Here is a 17,798-nt window from a genome sequence, read left to right as displayed (position 1 = left end):
ATCTAGTAGATGCTTGGAAAAGAAAGTTCTCCCAGGATAAATCCTTGGGTAACAGATGGTTAGAAGACAGTTGAGGTGCCTCCTTAGTGTGGCAATGAAAGAAATCTTCAAGAAGTGGCTTGCCCTGGCTGGTGTAACTCAGTGGATTGAGCACGGGCCTATGAAGCAAGGGGTCGCCGGTTTGATTCCCAGTCAGGGCACACGCCTGGGTTGCAGGCCAGGTTCCCAGTAGGGGGCGCACAACAGGCAACCACACGTGGATGTTTCTCCCCCTCTTTCTCCCTTCCTTCTCTAAAAATAAATAAATAAAACCTTAAAAAAAAAAACAAGTGGCTGTAGAAACAGGAGTCCCGGGGCGTGGCCTTCGGTGATTTTGCAGAGCCCTTTGACCTTGCCCACCTTGTTTCAGCTAGCCAGGCCTTGGTTTTCTCATCTGCAGGGTGATAGGGTAAGGCTCTTTCCCCAAAGTACCTTATGGAAGCTGTGCGAGGATCAAAATAAAAAGAAGGTAACTTAGTTGAAAATGTTGTATAAACTAATAGCACACAGGATAGCCCAGTGGTTCTCAGACTTCATTCTAAAGAACAAGCAACACAGAGAGATTCTGACTCAGCAGCTGTGAATCCCAGCTCTGCATTGTGAGTTGTTCTCCGGGTAGCTCTGGCGCAGGTAGGCCCTTCTCTTGGAGAAGTACCGGTAGTCCTAGACCCGGATGCTTGGAAGTGTTTAAATACTGTAGGCATCGACACGGTATGTCTGCTCTGTGGAAGACGATAGCAGTCATCGCCGAGATGGGGTCACTTAGTCAGAGGTGGCCTGGGCTGAGCCTGTGTGGAGCCTGCCCTCACTTCCCAGCTGTGCGTTGTGGGTTTTCTAATCACATTTTTTGGTATATTTGATTGATATCTGCTTTCCTCTGGGAAGGCCCTTTGGTGCATGACTGACCAAAAAATATCCTAGGACAATGACTTACCAAGGCATTTGGGGAATGTGAGAAGGGGCCCCCTTTTCAGTGTGCTCCTGGCACTTAGCAGAGGGGAACGATGGTGCAGGTGTCTTTTCTGTCCGTGAAGCAGGAGGGACGGGTGGGCTTTCAGCCTATGACAGTCTGTCGCCGGTCCCCTCTCCTTCCTTAACGGCCCCTCAGATATGCAGTGTTTCACTGTTAAGCCTGTGATGAACCTGCCACGCAGCTACAAGGATAAACCAGTTCCGGAGCAGATCTTAAAGTAAGTGTGCTCTCGTTTATTTTTTTAAAACCCCTGGCTCTCCCACACCCTTTATCTAGAAGCCCATCAAAACCGAAGCCTCAGTTCATTGTTGTTTGGAAGCCCTCCTGATGTCTGAGTCTGCTCCGGCTGTGGTAACAGATGCCACAGGCTGGATGCTTGGTAAACAGCAGCAATTGAGTTCTCGCGGTGCTGGGAGCGGGGAAAGCCCAAGGTCAAAGCCCCAGCACAGATGGCGTCTGGGGAGGGCCTGCTTCCTGGTTGTAGAGGGCCACCCTCTCCGTGTGCCCTCACAGTGGGAGGGACAAGGAAGCCCCCGGGGGGTCTGTTTCGTAAGGGCACTAACCCCACTTATGGGGGCTCCAGCCTCGTGTCCTCTCAGCTCCCAGAGGGCCCCCACCTGACACCATCACACTGGAGATGAGCTTTCAACATAGGAATTTGACGGGGACACAAACATACAGACCTTAGTCACTGTCCACTCCATTTTTAGTGTAGGAGCTTGGTAACTCAAACGCACTGGGGAATTCTGTTTGTTCGTTTTTTTAAGCAGATAGAGGGAACTCAGGAATTTCACTCTCAGGTTTTGGAATCCCTAGCCCTTACTTGGTTCAGAGGTCTACTGGTCAATGGTGGCTTACTTCCCCTCACCTAAGAGTTCCCCTGTGACAGGTCTAATTCCTTCTGAGAAGCTAAAATGCTACTAGGATTGATAGAACCTTTATAAAACTACAGATGAGATCACAGACATGGACAGAGACCCTTTTAAATTGTGAAACAGATTTGTAGATAGTAAAAGGGAAGATGTATAGGGGAGCCCTGACTGGCATGGTTCAGCTGGTTGGAATGCTGTCGTCCTGATGCACCAGGGTTGCAGGTTTGATCCCTGCTCAGGGCACATACAGGAATCAGCCAGTGCGTTTATAACCAAGTGTAACAACAAATCCATGGTTCTCTCTCTTCTCTCCCACTTTCCCCTGTCTCTCTAAAATCAGTAAATAAAAACCTAAAAAAAGATGGACAATAAAATCACATTGTGTGCCAACTTCAGCCCTCGTTGTAGAGGCCGTCAGTTGGAGAGCGTAGTGGCTAAGACTCGGTTCTTGGGCGGTGCGTCCCAGGTTCGGGGCGGTCAGATCGGGGAGAGCTCTCTGTTAAGAGAGATAAGGCAACACTGTGGCGGTGTCTTTCTCAGCTACTACAGAGCCAATGAAGTGCAGCAGTTCCAGTACTCTCGGCCATTCCGGAAAGGAGAAAAGGACCCAGACAATGAGTTTGCTGTAAGTCCACCCCCTTGGGCCCCTAGAACAAGGTGAACTTGGCATCCAGGGGCAGCCTCCCACCGAACCAGCTTATCCAGTAGAAATGGGGCTGGGGACAGAGGCTCCACGNTCAGTTGGAGAGCGTAGTGGCTAAGACTCGGTTCTTGGGCGGTGCGTCCCAGGTTCGGGGCGGTCAGATCGGGGAGAGCTCTCTGTAAGAGAGATAAGGCAACACTGTGGCGGTGTCTTTCCCAGCTACTACAGAGCCAATGAAGTGCAGCAGTTCCAGTATTCTCGGCCATTCCGGAAAGGAGAAAAGGACCCAGACAATGAGTTTGCTGTAAGTCCACCCCCTTGGGCCCCTAGAACAAGGTGAACTTGGCATCCAGGGGCAGCCTCCCACCGAACCAGCTTATCCAGTAGAAATGGGGCTGGGGACAGAGGCTCCACGTCCTGTTTATCAAGACAGCAGGCTGTCACCTGAGTGGAAAACCCTAGACCAGGGGTCCGGAACCTGGGCACCACTCCTGGGCCTGCCACCACTATGACCATGAGCAGGTCATGCCTTTCTGGACCTCGGATTTCCCATCTGGAGGGTGAGAGGGCCCAAGGTGAGGATCCTTTCAGCTGTTAACATCCAGGACTCTTAACATTTTGAGAGGAAATCAGGCCCTGTTCTCTAAGTGAGCATGGGAGAATGGAATCGCACTTAAGTGAACCAGGGAGTCTTGCTCTTTAAGAGCCTGGTCACTGACCAGCATTTCCTCTTCTCCTTCTTCCGGCAGACCATGTGGATCGAAAGGACCACATACACGACCGCATACACCTTCCCTGGGATCCTCAAGTGGTTTGAAGTCAAGCACATTTCAACAGTGAGTCATTTGAAACTAGAACTCAGAAAAATCTTTCTGTCCCCAAATAGAATAAGAGCCTTTGTTAAATCCCCCTCTGGTTCTCACGCGCTCAGGCAGCCTCCTCTGGCCAGCTTCGTTGTCCAGAAGAGGAATAAAAGGCGTGCTTGTCTGACAGGACGCCTCTGTAAAACCGATGGGACGGCACCGCCCCTAAGGGCTGCTCGGCCGTGAATGCCGCTTTCATGACCAGAGGCACGCTGTCTCCTCCGGGACCCTGCCCGCGCCCAGGCATTTTTGGAATGCCTCCCTTGCCTTTCCTGTCCATCCATTCTCCTCTCTCAGAACTTGTCCTCCTCTTTTAGCCCCAGCTTGTCACATCAGCAGGCATCCTAGACTCTTCCATCGTCAGCCCTCCCCGAAGCGGCCTGGTTTTCATGTTTACTGAGTCTGCTTTGTTTCCAGCCCCCGTACCCCTGCACCCTGTTTCTGGCCCCTCCTTTGATGCCATTGAGAACCCCTTAACTGGCCTCCCTGCCTCAGCCTTCTGAGGTCCATTCTCCTCGGGCCGAGAGTGTCCCTTCCCTCGGTGCCTGGAGTGCCAAGTCCAGACTCCTTAGCGCATTAACACAGGGTCTTTAAGGCCCAGCTCTCCCACCACTTGTCCCGTGGACTCTGCTGGGACTAAGCTGCTCAGTCCATGCTGTGCCAGCTGTCCGAGAGACGGGCTCCTTTTCTCTACCCAAACTGCCCTCTCGCCACTGCGCCACCTCACTCACTCCCATTCGGATTCAGTTGAGGGGCCACATTCTCCAGGAAGTCATCTCCGAAACCCCCAAGGTGGCTTAGCTGCTCTTTCTCTGCCCCCCTCGCCTCCTACACTTCTTCCTAATGCGTTACCCACCGCTTCCACACGTCGTGAGATCCCACCGAAACCATCAGTCCCTCCCAGCCAGGAACTGCGCCTTCATTACTTCTGTAACCAAGGTGCGTAGCACAGTCCTGGCATCTGGAACAATCTGGATTGCAGCCAGACATGCCCCACGCCAGTAGCGTAAGGCACTTTTCTTCAGGGAGGAATGTGATTTCTGGACAGACTTTCAGAATCCGGTCTGGAGGAGGTGATTACCCACGATGAGGGGTAAAACGAAGGAGGCAGTTTTTCTTGAAACCTGGTTTTGAAGACATTTCCCACGAGGAACTCTCTCTGGGTCTGTATTGCATCTTATTTTATTGTCATCCAGGATGCAGCCTGAAAGTCTCATGCGTCCTATTATTTCTGACTCTGTCAACCACAGGACCTGTGTGAAGGCGACTTCTGTGTGGGCTGAATGTCGCTTCCAAAGCCATTCACATGTCCCCATGGCAGAAGCACCAAACCTCTCCCCAGGGACCACTCTTGGTGGCACAGAAGTGTCTTGGATCTGATATGCTATAACTCTGCTGTCATTGTTCTTCTCAAAAGTTTATCAGGAAGCTTTACCTAAAAACAATCATTATTACAGATCTAAATTTTTCTTCTCAAAATTTCTGCAGATGCTCTGCCCCCAGAAACAATCGTGACTAGTGCCAGTGTTTAAACCACCCTTACACTTTTAAAGGAAATCCTTAGAAGCTTATTTTGCAACTTATTGGCACCATTTCACATATGTGTAGTATCCTAAGAAACATTCTCTTGACCAGCAAAAAGCTAACTCCTTCGTAGCTCAGTGGGCGTTTCATCCTTCGAGGGGAATGCTGGGCTCCTTCCAGTCTTTGCGGCTTAGCTCACCCTGCACCCTCGGTCACAGGAGGAGATCAGCCCCCTGGAGAACGCCATTGAAACCATGGAGCTCACCAATGAGAGGATCAGCAACTGTGTGCAGCAGCACGCCTGGGACCGGACCCTCTCCGTGCACCCGCTCTCCATGCTGCTCAACGGCATTGTGGACCCGGCTGTCATGGGGGGTTACTCCAACTACGAAAAGGTGGGTCAGGTCCCTGGACCCCACAGCACACACAGGTCTGGGTGTCCCCATGCCGCTGTCTGTGGCGTTGTGCAGCTGCTGAATTCGCTTCTCACCATTTCTCTGAGGGAGAGATGTTTTGTGAGTGGGTCAGTGAAATGAATGAAAAGCTTGTCCCCTGTCTCACAGCTCCTAGAGACCCCCAGCAACCCAGCCCTGGGTTGGGCTGCTGCCTGGAAGAGAGTCCCTGACGGGTCCGTCAGACCTTTCGTCTCTGGTGGACTCCCCCTCCCTCCTCTCACTTCCCCGCTCTCCTGGAGGTGGGAAGCACATAGGTGGGTCGCGTACCTGTGGATGCTCTGAAGTGACGCCATGTATGGGAAGGGCAGAGGCACACTTTATTTACGATTAGCCTCTGGGAACTGCACCCAGTGTGGTGGGCCAGAGGTCGTAGGCCCAAATGCTGGCCCTGGCCCTACGATTAAATCAGTTGAACTAAGTGTTGCATCGGTCGCCCTGGAAAACCATGACAGGAGTGCTCGCCGCCCGTGCCTCCATTGCACGGGACCTGGACGTGGCACAGTTAGGGTGGAGATGATGCATTCGGTAAGTAGAGTGCGGTTACGTGTACAGCTGACCCTGAATAACACAGGTTTGAACTGTGCAGGCCCCCTCATGCCTGGACTTTTTCCAGTAAGTGCAGTTCATATCCCTGGCTGTCACATCCGTGGATTCAGTCAGCTAGTGATGGAAAGCGGTATTTTCACATTCCCAACCACAGATCAACAATACTATTTTCCACCTGCAGTCGGTTGAATCTGTAGATGCATGGGGCCCACTATGGAGTCAAAAATGTGAGCAGGTTTTTGACTGTGGGCGGCAGGAGGGGGTCAGCACCACTAACCCCCATGATGTTCAAGAGTCAACTGTAGTTAACAGAGGCCGGATTTGTCATCATTAGGTACATTTTTCATGGCTAAATAATTTTGGGGTCTTCCTCTTGAAAACATGTTTGGCTAGGGCACCCCTGTTGAGTAGCCTGGCGAACGAGGAGGAAGAAAGGGAGACGGACGGAAGGGCCGGGGGCTGTTAGGCCGGCTGACCCTCGTATTTCTGTTCACAACGCGCTGGCCTTAGAGCAGTCACTGCCACAACTGTCCTGGCTCCCTGTTGTCCTTTGGCCACTGGGTGCTCCTGGGAGACTTAACCTCTCTGAGCTCCAGGTTTCCTGCCTGAAGAAGGTGAAGACACCCAACTTCCAAGAGCAGCTTGAGCCCTTGAGGGAGACACCCTGTATCTGAGGACGTCGCGCGGCACTTGCCACACAGTGGAGGGTCGGGCGGTGTCGGCTTCCTCCTGCCTCCAGTCTGTCCAGGTGGCACGAAGGTGATCTCGGTGTTCTTCCTGGGTGATGTTCCAGGGCTGTGTGAATTTAAGTGCGTTTTATCATAGGTCAGAAAGTTGGTTTTAACTTCCAAAAGTTGAAACTGCTTCTGTTTCAACAAGTCTTCTTGGATGAAGACTGACATGCCACTGTATATTGACGGTCCCTCTAAACGTGAATCTGGCTAGTGTGAGCCACTGGGACCATGTGCCACTCTGCTTCCCTTGGCACCGCCACCTGCTCCGCATTTGTCCTTTTGTGTTCTTCTGGCAGGGCTGCTGCCAGCGCAGAGTGCCTACCGCCGAGGGGGCAGCTTAAAGCAGTGGGCAGTGCTGGTCTCCCAGTCTGGAGTCCGGCAGTCTGAGGTCGGGGTGCCTACAGTGTTCTTCCCTCTGAGGACCACGCAAGAATCTGCCCCCTGCCTGTCCCCTACCTTCCGGTGGCTCGCAGGCAGTCTCTCATGTCCCTTGGCTTGTAGGCGACTGTCTTGTCCATGTGTCTCTTCACAGGGTGTTTTCCCTGTGTCTGCATGTCTGCTTCCATAGTACCCCTTTCTAGAAAGTCCCATTCTGGGGTGTTGGGGGGCTCAGGACTTCCACATGTGAATTTGGGGTGGGGTGGGGGCTGGACGACCCAGGTCCACCTGTAACACCTTTCCATAAGGTAGAGTCCATGCATATTCCGTTCTCCACACAAAGTGGGCTGATCACGTGTATAACTGCGATAGTCTCAGGAACTCTTGCCTCAGGAGCAGAAGAATAAGGGGGTTACTATAAAGTTTGTCTTTGAAAGCACTCTCACAAACCAGGGGTAAGGTTCGGGGGGAAACTAACTCCCATTTTGAACTCTTGGTGGAAATACTTACTACAGAATTCTGTCTTCTTTCCTAATGAGTTCTGTTTTTAAAATGATCTCCTATGTAACACCTATATTTATAGTTTGAGTTTTATTTCCCTGTTATCGGGCCTTCGCCACGAGGGTTATAAATGTTTACTGATGATGTTATAGGCAATGTGTTCTTGACATAAATGCAGTCTGCATTTAATATTTCCAAAACATTTTTACATCCATGTCTCGTATCCTCAAGGTAGCCTTTCGGATAGGTGGTTAGTAAGAAAAGACAGACATTAATCTTCATTTAACATAGGAAGAAATTGTGATACAGCCTGTATCATGTGGTAGAGAAACAAAATCATCAGCTGCATCTCCAACGTATTAATTTTTTACTCTTTTCTTTATAGCATCTACATACTTAATCTAATGAGTAACTTTTCAATGTTGTTCTTTGGTCTTAGTTCTTTGGGAAAGTTATTTTGTTTTAAATTTATTTATTTATTTATTTATTTATTTATTTATTTTTAGAGAGGGGGAAGGGAAGGCGAAAGAGAGGGAGAAAAACATCAATATGGGGTTGCCTCTCACACACACCCCCCTTCTGAGGACCTGGCCTGCAACCTAGGCATGTGTCCTGACTGGGAATCAAACCAGCAACCCTTTGGTTCACAGACTGGCACTTAGTCCACTGAGCTACACCAGCCAGGGCTGGGAGTTATTTTAAGGAATAAAGTTCTGCTCCACTGCTGATTATTATTTGATTCATGTGTATATGTGTGTGGTTGTTGAGAACATGCTCTTGATAGGAACCGTATGCTTCTGGAAAGACCACAAAACAGCACCTACCTTTTTGCATTGTCACTGGAGGCTATGCTATCCCGCCGAGGCTCCTGGTTTATCAGGCAGCACAGAAGACCTTTCACCACCCCACCTCAGCCCCTCCCTTCTGCCAGAGCCAAATACACAGACAGGTGTGTGTTTCATTAACATTCCCTGTGCTCTGCTCTTAGGCCTTTTTTACAGAGAAGTACCTGCAGGAGCATCCTGAAGACCAGGAGAAGATTGAGCTGCTGAAGAGACTGATCGCATTACAGGTAGGTCTCCTGGAACTGCCAGCTTCCCACTGCACTCTGAGGGCCACGAGGGGCACGAGTCTGATATTCTCTTGGGCTCAGATCTACAAGCTCACTTTTAGGGTTACTTTCCCTTTAAAAGCATGGAATTGCAATGTATGTATTTGTTTATTTAGCAAAGCACCCTAACAAAAGCATGCACTAGACTGCCAGGTATTGAGAGGGCCCTTTTAGAGGTGAGACTAAGTCCCCCAGGCGTTTTCCTGGCCAGTGTTTCAGCTGAGAGATGTTGGCCTCAGTTTTCTCCTTCCCACTACTTCAGTGAACTTAAAAGTTCATCTGAGGCTTAAACCTGTCCGTTGCTCATCCACAGAAGTGGCTCAGGTGGCTTTGCCTCATCGGGCAGTGCTTCCCCAGTTTGTGGCTCACCTGTATCCTCAGGTGCGGTTCTCTGCTCCCCTGACCCACATGTTCAGCTCCCGAGCCCTGCGCCGACAAGTAGCTCTCTCCTCGGATGGGTGCTGTCCAGCCGCACCCCCATCTTTCCCCAACCTCCAGGCCTGGACTCACCCTCTACCTAAACTCTACTGTGCTGTCTCCGCGCTCTTTCCAGATGCCTCTGCTGACGGAGGGAATCCGTATCCATGGGGAGAAACTGACGGAGCAGCTGAAGCCGCTGCACGAGCGTTTGTCCTCTTGCTTCCGGGAGCTCAAGGAGAAAGTGGAGAGAGACTACGGGGTTATCACACTGGTAGGCTTTGCCAAAGTAGCCTTGGAGCTTTTCAGTTTCTGTTACCTTGTATGATATTGGCCAGTTTTGCAGATGCCAAATGCGTCAAAACAGCAGAGGCCTGGCATGAAAATCCAGGGGTGGGTAGGCAAAAGCATGGCTGGCTGTGGCAGCCTGCAGCCCTCCTTGTGTACAGAGGGGCTCTCCAACGTGAGCCACCCTCCTCACCCTCGGAAGCACACGGTAGTTAGGCCCCACCCCCGGGTTTCTGATCTTGCAGGCCTGGGGGCTGCCCAGGGATTTGCATTCCTAGCCTGCTTGCAGGTGGGGCTGATGCAGCTGGGCTAGGGCCCTCACTGTGGGAATGACTGTGGAAGTTGGGGTGCCCCTGATCCCAGACACTGGTTGTTGCTATCCTGTCTAGCCCATTCTTATGTTTTTTTCTAATATTTTTATTTTGATGGTAAGTTTATACTCTTTACACCTTTGAAGGGGAGAAAGAATTACGAAGTACATTTTACAATGCACATAGCCAACTCATAATTTATGACTATTCTAAACACATTTCTCACAGCCACACTTTTCTGCTCCCCACCCCATGTGCTTGGCCACAGCATTATCCATCCGCTGCCCTCAGCGTGGCTTCACCCGCACTTTTAACTGCCTTGTTCTTGAACCCCCAGTTTTCACATCTCTCCTCAAATCAAAGCTGAATTTCTCACACACCCTCTTTCCCACTCCCAGACCGCCAGCTCCACTGCCTTGCTCTCCAGAGGTCTTTTTTTTTTAAATATATTTTATTGATTATACCATTACAGTTGTTCTATTCCCCCCCTTCATTCCCCTCCACCCGCACACTCCCGCCCCCACTATTCTCCCCCCCTTAGTTTATAACCACGTGTTCCAGAGGTCTTTTTGATCATCTCTCTATGTCATCTGAGTGTTCAGTCATAAATTCCTAAAAAATGACCTCCTAACCTACGACTAGTTAGAGCTTTCTTCTGGGAAAATTCGTCTTTGACTCCAAGTTCCCAGACTGTGACTTGCACCTCATGAGTGGGGTTTTTGTTAGACCCAGGCCAACACAAGCAGGTAAGTGTACAGCGGTGGCAGATGGGCTCAGTGACCCTACAGGAGCTATTTCTCGTGACAGCAGATCCATGTGCCCGTACTTCCTAGGTGAGACCCACTAGGTTGAGTGTCAGGTCCATAGTTTGAATCTAAAACTTTTCTACTAGGCCAGTACTCCATTCTTAAATGCCTGAAAGAAGCAAAGCTGGAACAGCAGGCAGAGAGCCTTGCTGTTTTATTGGTGGGTAAAAATATTGGTTATTTCTCTCTCTTGAGGGGGGAGCTGATAAATTTTTCTCTGGTCTCAGAAACAAGGCATTTTAACCTGAGTGTGTGTATAAGTGAGGACATAAGCATTTCACTGTTTAAAGGCCGAGGCTGGCCAGGCACTGACAAATCAGAATGGGGTGCCAGTCATCCACCTGGGCTCCTTGGCAGATGGATGGGGCTGCGTTCGCTCCTGTGGGCTGAGCCCCAGGCCAGCTAACCACAAGGGCTCGTGTGTCCCCAGCCGCCCATGCTGACCGAGAGGAAGCAGAGCCGCACAGGGTCCGTCGTGCTGCCCTACATCATGTCGTCCACCCTGCGGAGACTGTCCATCACCTCGGTGACGTCCTCTGTGGTCTCCTCCTCCTCTAACTCATCGGACACTGCTTCTTCCAGGCCCGGGTCGGATGGGTAGGCGTTTGATCTTTCATTGTCAGGGGGGATGGTGACCCCTTTCTGATATCTGCCCGAGGTACCAAGCAAGCGTTGGCCGATGTAGACACACTGCCTTCGTCAGGAAAGTAATCCAGAGTTCCTGGGTCGTTCGCCTTCGGGCCAGTCCCGTGATCTCCCTCTCAAGGAACATCATTGTTTACATAATGATAGCGACAGTTATAGGGGAAAATCACCCTAATCCTATCACATCCCATCACCTTCCTAGTCACATCCCTTTTTTTTTCATGAAAACTTGTCACTGCCTGATTTTTTCATCATTTCAATTTTCAAAAACGATTTTTAAATTTATACTTATTTTATGAGTAGTTCATGTAATCCCTGATATGAAATTCCAAAGGTACGAAAGGCTATGTAACATCTCCCGTAAGTCCCTGAGCCCCTGCTGGCCGGCACCGCCCTCCAGAGCCCGGTGGGGTGGGCACTCAGGTTCTCCGAGCCCCTCTGGGGGCGCAGCACGCCTGGTGCACGGGCAGCACCGAAACACCGTTTCCCCCACGCTTTCTTATCAGGAACGGCGGCACATGGTACTCTTTTTACCCTGCTTTTTTCAATTACGAGATCTTTGAAATCATCCCCTTTCCAGTCATAGAGAGCCTCTTCTCTGAGCTGCAGGCATCTCACGGTAAGTGGGCCCCACAGAGCCAGCCACCAGGACCTGCAGGACAGCCGGTTGCTGTGGCGATGAGGAACCTTAAAAATAGGTTAGCTTGTAAATGTACAAACGAGAAAACTCCCCAAGTGAAATTGCTCTGTTCAACCTAGATAGTTGGAATTTTCAGTTACTCCTAAACTGACTTCCCTAGAGATTCGACGAACTTACCCTCACACAAGCACATATAGAGCGCGCCTGGTCACCCGCACACCAAATTGTGTGTCATTGGGCTTTTTGCCAATCTGATAGGTGCAAATTTTTCTTGGGGTAGGGTTTTTTTTTCCCTTGTGTGAAGTTGAGCATTTTTTCCTCTGTTTCTATGAACTCTGGTCAAATATTTTGTGTACATTTTCTGTTGAATATTGGTCATGTTTGTAATATGAGTTGACTATTTACCCCAATTTCTCCTTTGTCTTTTTTTAAATTTTACTTTTCAGTTACAGTTGACATCCAATGTTATTTTCTATTAATTTCAGGTACACAGTGTAGTGGTTAGAGCTCACTGTCTTTTAGCCTTGCTTCTAATTTATAACTTCTGGATATTATATCATAATTGAAGGCCATCTCCACTTTAAGGATAAAAAACCCCCTAAAACTAATTTTAGAGTCCCACAATTCACAATTAGATCTTGGTTGTTCCGAATTCAGTGTAAACTGTGGGGTGTGGAGCCAGCGTTTTCCCCGGTGGCTCCCTGCGCCCCTTTGGGCATTTAGTGAGCGAGCCATCTTTTTTCATTGGACTTGAACAGTCAACCTTATGAAAACAGCGAATTTTTATACATTCTTTCTGCCTGTGGACGTTTCCCCACATTTCTTTGGTCTACCTGTGTATTCATGCACTGGTGTTATACAGTTGTAGTTATAATAACTTTAAAAGGTCATTGATGTCTACCTGGCTCGGTTTCCTCATTGTTGCTTTTGGATGAGCCTGGGGAGGGTCCTGTTGCCCTTGTTACTAGGATCACATAAACTTTAGGGACTGGCTTCAGGAGGGTCGGTGTTGTCTGATGTGGAGCCGTCCTTGGCAAAACCTGGAGCGCTTTTTCCACATGTTTAAAATATTTTGAAGGAGTGTTCTTTCTGTTTAGAGATATTCCTTTAAAATAACATTTTACTAATTATAAAGTTAATATTTATACATGTAGATGTTTTTCAAAGTATTAGAAACTTTTGAAAGAATAAAGGCTTACAGCTTCATCACTCAGAAATAACCACTGGTCCTGGCTGCTGTGGCCCAGTGACTACACGCAGCCTGCAACGTGCAGGTTTGCAGCTTTGGTTTCTGTCGGGGTGCAGGCCTGGGGTGCGGACCCAGTCCCCACGGGGGCATGCGAGAGGCAGCTGATGGGTGCTCCTCTCACATGTCTCTCGCTTTCTTTCTCCCTCCCTTCCCCTCTCTCTAAAAGTAAATAAAAATAAAATCTTAAAAAAAAAAAGAACACTGTTAAGTTCAAACATGTAATACAAGAAAAGCACACATATATGTTTTATATAAGTGGAGAAGCATTGCTGGTACCATTGTGTGGCCTGCTTAATTAAATATGCATGATGAATATTTAACTTCACATATTTTAGTGTTGACTACAAATGAAGCCAGTTGATTCACCATTTACTCATTTTTGTAATTCTGTATTATAATAATTATAGCATGAACCTAACCTGTCCACATGGCTCCCTACCTGGAAATCAAATGATTAGTATTCCAAAATTATTTATCCCTTTTTTAATTGACATAAATATCTCTGTATAGTTATAGCGAAGATATAATTTGGTAACTTTTCCTCTTTGTCTTTTTATTATCAGCATATTCCATGTTGCTATATAATTTCATCGTCAGCTTTTATTTTTTTTTAAATTTTTTTAAAGATTTTATTTATTTATTTACCTTTAGAGGGGAAGGAGAGAGGGAGAGAAACATCAATGTATGGTTGCCTTTCGTGCGTCCCCTGCTGGGAGTTGGCCTGCAGGGAACCGGCCTGCAACCCAGGCATGTGCCCTGACTGGGAATGGAACCGCGATCCTCTGATTCGCAGGTCTGTGCTCAATCCACTGAGCTACACCAGCCAGGGCTCATCGTCAGCTTTTAATATCATTTTTCATGATTATATAGCATTGCATGGTACAAATATGCTATAGTTAATCCTTCTCATACTCTAGAATATTTATACTGTCATTATTTCTAAACAGATGATCATAAAAGTTTATTGTAAATTTAATGCAAAACATTTCGCTTATATAAATATAAAATGCATTTTTATTACTAAGTATTGTAGCAAACGTGTACCTGTGCAGATAGCTTTTTGATTTTTAGGGTGCACTCTCAGATTGCTTCTTGGCCTTTCAGTGAAGGTCAAATGTAGGATGCATTTCCAAAAACATACATTCATTACCTAGTCAGAGGATGAGATTTTTTTTTGCAGTTCTTGATATAGCAAACAAATACTAATATGTAATGACATGTATAATATATGAGTGACTATATAATTTTCATCATACATTCATCAATATTATTTGTTCTCTTTTTAATCTTTTGAATTCCTAAATATTAAATAATATTTTATTCATTTGTTCATTTTTTTTCTTCTGTGGTTTTTCCCCATGCCATAAAGAGATACTACCTACTTGGCCGAAAGGATAGAAGTTCTGTTCATTAACTCCTTTCTTTTTTTAAAAATATTTTATTTATTGATTTTTAGAGAGAAAGGAAGGGAAGGAGAAAGAGTGGGAGAGAAACATCAATGTGTGGTTGCCTCTCATGTGTCCCCCACTGGGGACCTGGCCTGCAACCCAGGCATGTGCCCTGACTGGGAATTGAACTGGCGACCCTTTGCTTCACAGGCCCGTGCTCAATCCACTGAGCTGCACCAGCCAGGGCTTCATTAACTCCTTTCTTAAATAAACTCTGCACCGTTCAAAACAGCCAAGCTTTGAAGCATCTGTTGAAAATCAGGGACACCCGAGAGACTGATACAGCAGGGCAGAAAACAGACCACAGTGGGTGAGGTCCTTCCTCTCCATGCCAGGACCCTAGGCAAGTGACTTATTGCTCTTACCCAGACTTCTCCAGTGAGTAAGAAGTCACTGATGATATTTCCTCCATCTATTCAGGATGTTTCTTTAAAGCAGCTCATGCTGATTCACAGTGATGACCCTGATTCTCCTGTCACCAGTGTTATGCATGTATAGTATTCATTAAAATTTCACGGTGGTATAGGTGCTCCATCTGCAAAGGGTCAGTTCTTTGTTGGCCGGAAGTAGAGTGCATCCATCCTGTTTGACAAATGGAAGCCTGCAGCCCAGAATGGGAATTACCAGTACTTTGTGAAATACAGTACATCTCATTAAGGAAGCCAGGAGGGATTTACACATCAGGCCAACTAAATGCCTGCTTAGAGCGTCAGCAAAGTAGGGGCTCTAAGCCTTAACTTTTAAAAAATTTAATCTTTGTTATTTCAGGAAAATCATCGAAGTTGTCATTATAAGAAAAAATAACACAGACACTGAGAGGGAAGTCACGGGTCAACATTGGGTCAAGGAGTCCTGACCTCTTTGGAGTTCATGTTGATAGTCAGGTGTTCAGCACCTTGTGATTGGTCCATGTCCTTGGCTAACAGGTCCATTCTGGAGCCCCTTCTGGAGCGCAGGGCCTCGGCAGGTGCCAGAGTTGAAGATCTGCCCCTCAAAGAGGACATTGAGAACCGGATCAGCAAGTTCAAGAGAAAAGAACGGAGCCTGAGCAAGTCCCAGGTCATTGCAGAGAAAGCGCCAGAACCTGAGTTGATGGTAAAGAAAAGAAAAAAAGTGTTTGCAGAGCATTCCCTGTAGCCAGACTCACCACCACTCCCTTCAAGGCTCTGAGTCACCAGATCAGAGCCTCACCACGGGGTTCTCCCAGCACCAGCAGCCGGGGCGGGTGTTGGGTCTGACTGCACCGAGAAACACACACATCGAACCCAAGTGTCTGAATCAGTCAGGGCGCTAGAGCGCATGCCCACAATGTAAACACATGGTGAACGCTTGGAGTTGTGGCTGCCACTGCCATGTTCCATGAGTCAGTCCAAACATTGTCCTTCCTCTTCTGTTAACTTAAAAAAATAATGGTGCTTGTTCTTCCATTAGCCGCATCAAGTTTTAAGTGTGGCAAGACCAGTTTTCCCTGAGAATCAGATTGGCTCATTTCCTACCTAAATGGCATAGTCCATCTGTGGTCAAAATCAAGTCCACAGCCAGCCAGAAAACAATCTGTGGTTCAAGTATGGCCTGTTAGTATCTTTGTGTGGGTGCCCACCACATGATAATGTGGTGAGCTTCTTCAAAACAGCTCCTGGAATTATGCCCTCAAGCTTCTGCTCAGCAGATGAGGTTGTTCAAGCATGGGGTCCAGCTGTCCTCACCTTGAGCACATTTCCTTGTCTCCCCCATCCCTATACCAGAGTCCAGCCAGAAAAGCACAAAGGCCAAAGAGTCTCCAGCTGGTGGACAGTCGGCTGACACCGTTTCATGGTTCTTCCACGCCTCCGTCAACACCTTTGAGCCCACCCCCACTGACTCCTAAAGCTACCAGGACCCTGAGTAAGTTTTCCTGTATAGAAATTCCTTATATTCGTTTTACTGGGGAATGGAGTATATTCATGAACCTGGGCAATTTTTTGTCTAAACAGCCACAGGTATATGAGATGAGTGTAGAGTTGTCTCAGCTCAGTGGGTATAATACGGTTAGACAAAGTCCTTGCCAAAGAAGAAGTCTTTAGGTCGCTGGGGCTCATTAAACTTTTCTTTATACTGCTCCAAAGGGTCTTGTTGGCCCTTTTCAAGTTACGAAAGTATGACAAGGGAGATCCAGGCAAGAACCAAGAGGAAGCCAGTGCCTTAGGAACTGCTGAGCAGACAGCCCTGTGCATTCTCTGGGGAGGGGTCCCAAATGAGGATAAGAAATAGATCCTTCCCATGAACTACTACCTCTGTCCAGGCTTGGGGAATCGGCAGGGCATGCTGCCTGGGAAGAATTCCAAGTTGCCCCTGGGACAGAGGACTCCTGGAGGCGCAATCGTGTGCCAGAGGGGAGGCAATAGTTAGGAGACAATCTGGCAAGGCTTCCTAGAGGAAGTAGGTGTCGCACCCTTTACATGGTAGAACAGAGAACTCAGTTAAATTGAACCCGTACTTAGAGACCACTTGTTATGTGACATTTTTTTTAAGCAGTTGGGAAGGGTCAGAGAACAGAGTGATACCTGAAGTTAGAAAAGATTTTCATCTTCAGCTTAATAGTAAAAACTGTGAAAAAAATGGAAGTTTTACTCAAGAACTTCTCATGAGGCCTCCCGGTGAACGAAGGTGCTCCACGTGTCAGGAGGGGTCAGAGGTCGTGTTCATTGTGTCCACAGAAACCAAGGACTAGGAGCTTAGCAAATTTGATAGGCCAAGTTAGTTCCAGTGTTACCCTGGCAACCAGAAGTTCTGTGAGATTCCTTGATGAATTCTTTCTGCCTTCATCTCCTTTGTATCATTTCTAGGTTCCCCATCTTTGCCGACGGATGGGCTGATGATGGCCACTGTACCACCTCCACCTCCTCCCAAAAACAAGCCCTATGAGAGCAGGGAGAGGAACTCTGAGGAGGTAGGGGAAGGACATGGGCGCTGGGCCAGAGGCCACCGTGGGGAGGGCAGCCTGGGGTTCTCTCAGCGTTTAGTTGGCAGGTTTCCCAGAGCATCTGTCATTTCGGTCAGTTTTGGGTTCAAACCCTAGAAGACAGGGCAGCTTTCAGCGGAAAGGAACCGTGTGCAGGTAAGGCCTTTTCATCGGACGGAAGGCAGTAGAGCTTGTCCCTGTACCCCGCCCAGGGTGCAGGCGGGGAAATCACAAGTGGGTTTCCGTTCACATCTGAAGAGTTTACTTCTGAGTGAGTGGCGGTCATTCTGGAATGGCCTCTGACCAGTTTCCTTTGTTCATACGGCATATATTTATTGAGCGCCTGCTTTCTGTGTGCCAAGTAGCCAAGTGCTGGAGATATATCAGTGCTAGCAAATGTCCGATCAACTCTAG

The 17,798-nt window shown here is 48.2% G+C and overlaps 1 protein-coding gene across 5 annotated transcripts in view; it reads left to right on the top strand.

Annotated features, from left to right (window-relative positions):
- The window catches only part of DOCK5 (dedicator of cytokinesis 5), a 197,287-nt gene that overhangs the window by 178,285 nt on the left and 1,204 nt on the right, over positions 1-17,798 (top strand). For 3 of the 5 annotated variants that reach the window (XM_037038679.1, XM_037038680.1, XM_037038676.1), the window contains 10 exons: positions 1,148-1,229; positions 2,747-2,831; positions 3,277-3,363; positions 5,133-5,309; positions 8,517-8,600; positions 9,193-9,330; positions 10,892-11,058; positions 15,370-15,538; positions 16,189-16,327; positions 17,269-17,372. In XM_037038679.1, the coding sequence (XP_036894574.1) occupies positions 1,148-1,229; positions 2,747-2,831; positions 3,277-3,363; positions 5,133-5,309; positions 8,517-8,600; positions 9,193-9,330; positions 10,892-11,058; positions 15,370-15,538; positions 16,189-16,327; positions 17,269-17,372 (1,232 nt within the window). Of the gene's footprint in view, positions 1-1,147; positions 1,230-2,424; positions 2,510-2,746; positions 2,832-3,276; positions 3,364-5,132; positions 5,310-8,516; positions 8,601-9,192; positions 9,331-10,891; positions 11,059-15,369; positions 15,539-16,188; positions 16,328-17,268; positions 17,373-17,798 lie in introns of all 5 variants that reach the window. The other 2 variants (XM_037038678.1, XM_037038677.1) reach the window with 1 other exon arrangement.

Source organism: Sturnira hondurensis, unplaced genomic scaffold (assembly GCF_014824575.4).
Source record: "Sturnira hondurensis isolate 20B ecotype Veracruz unplaced genomic scaffold, ASM1482457v3 Scaffold0024805, whole genome shotgun sequence".
NCBI classification, from domain to species: Eukaryota; Metazoa; Chordata; class Mammalia; order Chiroptera; family Phyllostomidae; genus Sturnira; species Sturnira hondurensis.
Note: the sequence above shows the minus strand (reverse complement) of the source record. Positions and strands in the feature narration are given on the sequence as shown.